General features: G+C 54.1%; 1 protein-coding gene across 1 annotated transcript in view; it reads left to right on the top strand.

The window, feature by feature from the left end:
* Positions 1–6: 6 nt before the first annotated feature.
* Positions 7–6,339, top strand: part of RHOC (ras homolog family member C) — a 14,343-nt gene continuing 8,010 nt past the window's right edge. The window contains exons 1-9 of the mRNA XM_012000741.1: positions 7–44; positions 1,394–1,508; positions 1,993–2,280; positions 2,576–2,688; positions 2,979–3,063; positions 3,636–3,754; positions 3,949–4,012; positions 4,169–4,276; positions 4,422–4,573. Of these exons, the coding sequence (XP_011856131.1) occupies positions 2,053–2,280; positions 2,576–2,688; positions 2,979–3,063; positions 3,636–3,754; positions 3,949–4,012; positions 4,169–4,276; positions 4,422–4,573 (869 nt within the window). The 5' untranslated portion in view covers positions 7–44; positions 1,394–1,508; positions 1,993–2,052. The remainder of the gene's footprint in view (positions 45–1,393; positions 1,509–1,992; positions 2,281–2,575; positions 2,689–2,978; positions 3,064–3,635; positions 3,755–3,948; positions 4,013–4,168; positions 4,277–4,421; positions 4,574–6,339) is intronic.

Genomic DNA, 6,339 nt, shown 5'->3' with positions numbered 1-6,339 from the left:
CCGGACACGGGCCGCCGCCTGCCCTGGAGCACAGGCTACGCCGAGTGAGCGCCCCCTGGGGCACCCAAACCAGGATGGGACTCCCACCCCTCTCCCCAGCTCTGCATCCCCGGCGCTAGGACGCGTTCCCCACGCCGCGTCCAGGCCAGGAGCTCCCTTTTCCCAGGACCTTTGCTATCCTCTGGTCTTCGTGCCGCCCCCCCTCCCAGCCCACTTTCCAGTCGGGCGCAGCCTATGTCACCTTCTTCAGGTCCTTCCCGCTCATTGACTGCCCTCGCTCACGCTGCCTCAGGACCTGTTCTCCCCCAGAGCCCGGAGGGCGGAGGGTCCTGCGAAGGATGAGTTGGCCAGTTCCCAGTGGCGGCCCGGCAGCTTAAAGGCTAAGGGAGAAGGGGTTTCACGAAGGAGCGGGGTTCTTTTTATTAGGGGACATAGCGGTTGGGAAGATTCGCTCACCCGCTTCCCGGCTCCAGCGCCCCAGTTCCCTGTCCCTCTTACCGTAGTTCCCCTCCCCCTCCACGCCCAGAAATAGCCCGCGACACCAGCAGGCCGTCAGCTTCCCCAGGGGCGGGGAACTGGGGAAGCGGGGAGGGGACGCCCGGGGTAGAGGAGGGTCCCATTTAGATGCCTCTCAGCCTGCCAACTCGTGCTAGCCTGGCAAAGAAGCGGACCCCCTGGCCGGACCTGCCGGCTTGCCCCCAGGCTGTGTGTATTTTTAATGCATCTGTCCGGAACGCAGAGCACCGAGGGAGCTGGGGGCGCTGAGTTCGCTGAGGAAGGTGGCTGGTGGCCCCTGGACCCACCACCACCTCCCATAGCCTCCGGTGTGGGAGGAGCTTGTGGGTATGTGGTTTCTGCCCAGTCCAGGTGGGCTTCCACTTCTACTCTATTTCAATTCCTCTTTCCCGATCTGGGCTGGAGAACTTCCTCATTGTCAAGGCAGCAGAAACTTTCGCTGGATGGTTTTAGGATAAGGGTGGGTGTGCCCATGAGGATGAGGTGCTGGGGACAAGGCACTGGCAGAGTTGATAGTGGTTGAGGGTGAGATGTAGGGTGTAGCTAGCAGGGAAATAAAACTTCTGCTACCATCTAGCCCCTCCCCCAGAAGCACCACTAGGAATGCCTTTCATTTTCTTTTTTCTTGTTTGCCAGGGATGGGGGAAGTGAGGCAGGCAGGGGACATTTCTGTGAGGTGGTAGGGCCGGCCACCCAAACAGTACTCCTTGCACCTTGCCAGCCCTCCCTTCTCCTCCTCCCTCTGGCCTGGATCCCAGGTGGCTGTGACCTTTCTCAGCTTGGCCAGCAGGCACAGGAGACGGTGTGTGTCTAAGGTGGGGGTTATTCCAGGACCTGGTCTGGTTTCCAACCTGATGTGGTCATTCTGGCCTGGCAGGGTCATCAATGCTGGCAAGAGTCGGCACAATGAGGACCAGGCTTGCTGTGAAGTGGTGTATGTGGAAGGTCGGAGGAGTGTTACAGGGGCACCTAGGGAGCTTAGCCGAGGCCAGGTAAGCCCGGATTCCCTTTCCCAGACTCCAGAGACACAGTGACACCTCTCCCCAGGGACTCAGGCCTCTGGTTTTAAATCTGAGCCATGTGGAAGACCTGACTAACTCACTGGCTTTCTACCTTCTGGCACAGAACCTTTACCTGGCATTCATCAGTTAGATTCCACCATGTAAGCATGCATGTTACTTTCCCACCTAAAATGTAGAGGCTCACATATTTATGGATGATTTAATTGCCAGTGCTGAGTTTTGGATCTGTTATCCTCTGAGTTTGGCTTTTTGAGCCTTTGCTTTCTCTTGATACATAGGAAGCCTTATGTGAATAAGTGAATAAACCTAATTTGCCTTCAGTAGCAAATACTGACTTCTCAGATGTTTGTATGGATGCCCAGAGTCTTGTTCTTCTCCTGGCATCTCACACACACACACACACACACACACAACACAAACAAACACAACTCACCTCCAACTTTTCCTCCACCAGGGACTCTGCTTCTACTACTGGGGCCTATTTGATGGTCATGCAGGGGGTGGAGCTGCTGAAATGGCCTCACGGCTCCTGCATCGCCATATCCGAGAGCAGCTAAAGGACCTGGTAGAGATACTTCAGGACCCTTCGCCACCACCCCTCTGCCTCCCGACCACCCCGGGGACCCCAGATTCCTCCGATCCCTCTCACTTGCTTGGCCCTCAGTCCTGTTGGTCTTCACAGAAGGAAGTGACCCACGAGAGCCTGGTAGTGGGGGCCATTGAGAATGCCTTTCAGCTCATGGTGAGTGGGTGACCTGGGCCAAGGGTCTGCTAGGCAACCATTCCGGCCAACTCTGTGTGGAAGCCAGGTGGCCTAAGGGGGTTACGCTGAGAACCCACAACACCTTTGAGAGCCTGAGCAGAGCTTGGTTCAGAGGGGAGGGAGAAGGGGCAGTTATGCCCCAGTCTTCCCTCCTGTCTTCCAGTATAGCGTGGCTGGGCCCGTTGATTCCTACAGGTGGAGGGGGTAGGGGGAGGGTGACTGTGTGCCTGGAACCTCTCCTTCTACCCACCTCTGACCCTTCCTTGTGTGGCAGGATGAGCAGATGGCCCGGGAGCGGCGTGGCCACCAAGTGGAGGGGGGCTGCTGTGCACTGGTTGTGGTCTACCTGCTAGGCAAGGTGTACGTGGCCAATGCAGGCGATAGCAGGTATGGGGGAGGGGGCTCTGAGAGTGGCGACAGAGGGCCACACTCTCTGGGATGGGGGAATACAGGAGAGTGAGGTGGCAGGGGCTAAAAATCAAGACTGGAGGGAGTCAAGAGGGGTGACAGACATAAGGAGTGGCCTGAAATAGCCATTGGGTGGGGTTGGGGGCAGATATGGGGGTCTGGGTAAGGAATCTGAAAGGTCATTATGGAGAGGGCCTGATCTTTCTGGAATTTTTCATGAATGGGTCTGAAGAGAACCAGGTCCCAATTCCTTTTCTTTCTTTGGGCAGGGCCATCATTGTCCGGAATGGTGAAATCATTCCAATGTCCCGAGAGTTTACCCCGGAGACTGAGCGCCAGCGTCTTCAGCTGCTTGTAAGTAGGAACCAAACTCCCTACCCTCATTCTTTGTCGGGTCTTGTGCCTCCCTGCACCCCATGGACCTGAGAACTCTCACACCCCCACCACAGGCACAGAAAGCACCTTACTGGGAAGGCCGCTGTGTGGACTATGGAGTGCGGGGCTGAGCCAGTGGGAGGCTGCAGTACTGGGTTGATCCAGTGCTCCCACTGTGGCCCCAGCTGAGGCTGGAAGTAGAGACTGAGGTGGGGGAAGGGAACAGCAAAGGCCCCTGAAAGGCAGTACGGCTTAGTGCCTGCCTAAACGTAGGTGGCTGTGGAGCTGGAAGCCCAGGATGCATCCTGGTCTGAGTGCTTTGCTAATTGTGTGACCTCAGCAATTCCCTCCCTTAACCTCTGTGCATCAATAGTTCCTGCCTTAAGGGCTATTGTGAGGAGTAAATGAGTTAATACTGCTAATATTAGAATAATGTGTGGCACATGGTAAACTCTATTTAAGGGTCTGCTGTAGTTAATGTCATCTATATACCAGCGTGTGCTGTGAGCATAATGCCCCCGGCTCTCTATTCTGATCATCCCTAACTCTAGGGCTTCCTGAAACCAGAGCTGCTAGGCAGTGAATTCACCCACCTTGAGTTCCCCCGCAGAGTTCTGCCCAAGGAGCTGGGGCAGAGGATGTTGTACCGGGACCAGAACATGACCGGCTGGTAACACTTCCCTCAGAGCTGGGGCCCGTTCCCATGGCAACACAACCAGCCCCTCGCCCGCAGCAAGGTGGAAGCTGGAGGCTGGGAGTTGGGAGGATGTGGCCTTTCTAAGGGGTTTGTGTGAGGGTGCGCAGCTCCTAGGGGAGAGGGACTTTGATGCCTGGGTGATGCCTCCTCTACTCCCCCCTCCCCAGGGCCTACAAAAAGATCGAGCTGGAGGATCTCAGGTTTCCTCTGGTCTGTGGGGAGGGCAAAAAGGTAAACTCCATGGTAGAGGTGGGAGAGGGCAGGAGGACCTGTCACAACTTGTCTAGGGAGGTGGAGGTTCTACCTGAGGGTAGGGGTGGAAGGGATCTTTGGTTTCAGAGAATCTGGCAGAGGACTAGAGTGGCACTCCCTCCTCATTTCTTTCAGGCTCGGGTGATGGCCACCATTGGGGTGACCCGAGGCTTGGGAGACCACAATCTTAAGGTCTGCAGTTCCACCCTGCCCATCAAGCCTTTTCTCTCCTGCTTCCCTGAGGTGAGCCATACGGTGGCCCCCCTTAAACCACCTCTTGCCTTCTCTGGGGGCCCCAGGCCAGCTTTCTTCTGCAGTCCCTTTATCCCCAGGCTCCCTGTCCAGCAAACCCCACACCTCAATCCTCTCCGCCCTTTTCTCCCACTAGGTACGAGTATATGACCTGACGCAATATGAGCACTGCCCAGATGATGTACTAGTCCTGGGAACAGATGGCCTGTGGGATGTCACTACTGACTATGAGGTGGCTGCCACTGTGGACAGGGTGCTGTCGGCCTATGAGCCCAATGACCATAGCAGGTAGGGGCTGCATGGCATGGTGGTAAGGGGATGGCACTGGTGAAGGAAGGGTCAAAGGGAAGCAATGCTTGGGACCCCACATGTGGGCCTGTGTATCTGTCTTCCCACATACATGTTGGTACATGAATGTGCATGTGTGCTTCTGGCAGGTATACAGCTCTGGCCCAAGCTCTGGTCCTGGGGGCCCGGGGTACCCCCCGGGACCGTGGCTGGCGTCTCCCCAACAACAAGCTGGGTTCCGGGGATGACATCTCTGTCTTCGTCATCCCCCTGGGAGGGCCAGGCAGTTACTCCTGAGGGGCTGAACATCATCCCTCCCACCACCATCCCAGCCTCTCCATACTTACTCTTCTCACAGCCCAAATTCTGAAGTTGTCTCCCTGACCCTTCTTTAGTGGCAGCTTAACTGAAGAAGGGATGCCCGCTATATCCAAAATTATAGCTATTGGCAAATAAACCAGATGGATAAAGGTGTGTGTCTTTATTTGCTTTGACTAGAAACTGAAAGATAAGAAGAAAGCTCTGTGGGGTGGTGGAAAGAGCACCAGAACAGTTCTAGAAATGTGGTATTCCCCAGGTTCTTCATTCCGCTCGCCACTCTTTCCACTCCACGCATTCGCTGTGAGTGTCACTGGCCACTTCTGTGGCTTCACCCATCTGCCCAGACCCTTCCTGAGCTTTAGATCCACACATTCCAGTCATCTCCTGGACAGCCCGCTGGCACTTCAATTCAAATACCTCAAACTAAATTCACCACTGCCCTCCATAACATGTTCCTTCTCCTGGTATATCCCCTCAATGTGCACCAGCTCTGCTGCTCCAGTTAGAAATCCTGGAGTTGGTCACCCTTTGCTTTCATTTCTTTCCCATCAAGGTAATTGATCACTAAGTATTGTTGACTATAGACCTTTAAAAATATTTCTCTACTTGTCTCCACCTCTCTCTGCCTTCAGTCACCACCACCTTTTACTATATTGGCCTCCTACATTTAGTGGCTCCTTACTGCGCCTAGAACAAAATCAACACTCAACTCCTGTGCATGGCATATAAGGACCTTCATGATCCAGCCACTGCTTCCTTCTCCAGCCTCATTTTTCACCACCACCACCAACTTCCTGGGGTTTGCATAACTGTGGGCTTTTAGTAGCTCCAACTTATCCAACATCTACTGCCGGGCATGGTGGTTCATACCTGTAATCCCAACACTTTGGGAGGCAGAGGTGAGAGGACTGCTTAAGCCCAGGAGTTTAAGACCACCCTGGGCAATAGTGAGACCCCATCTCTACAGAAAAATAAAAAAATAGCTGAATGTAGTGGTGAGTGCCTGTGGGAAGCAGTTAAGCATCCAAGGAAATTAAGAGTATTGCTTATAGTAGAAAAGAATAAAGATCTCAAATCAGTGATCTGTTTCCACCTTAAGAGGCTAGAAAAAGAACAGCAAATTAAACCCAAAGTAAGCTAAGGGAAGCAAAAATAAAGATGAGCAAAATAATTAGAAAAGGCCTGTCACCAGCCTGGGCAATATAGCAAGACCCCATCTGTACAAAAAATACAAAAATTAGGTGTGGTGGTACACGCCTCTAGTCCCAGCTACTGGGGAAGCTGAAGTGGGAGAATCACTTGAGCCCAGAAAGTTGAGGCTGCAGTGAGCTGAGATTTTGCCCTGCACACTTGGACAACAGAGATCTTGTCTCAAAAAAAAAAAAAAAGGCCGGGCGCGGTGGCTCAAGCCTTTAATCCCAGCACTTTGGGAGGCCGAGACGGGC

This window comes from Mandrillus leucophaeus, unplaced genomic scaffold, assembly GCF_000951045.1.
Source record: "Mandrillus leucophaeus isolate KB7577 unplaced genomic scaffold, Mleu.le_1.0 Scaffold64, whole genome shotgun sequence".
Classification (NCBI taxonomy): Eukaryota; Metazoa; Chordata; class Mammalia; order Primates; family Cercopithecidae; genus Mandrillus; species Mandrillus leucophaeus.
Note: the sequence above shows the minus strand (reverse complement) of the source record. Positions and strands in the feature narration are given on the sequence as shown.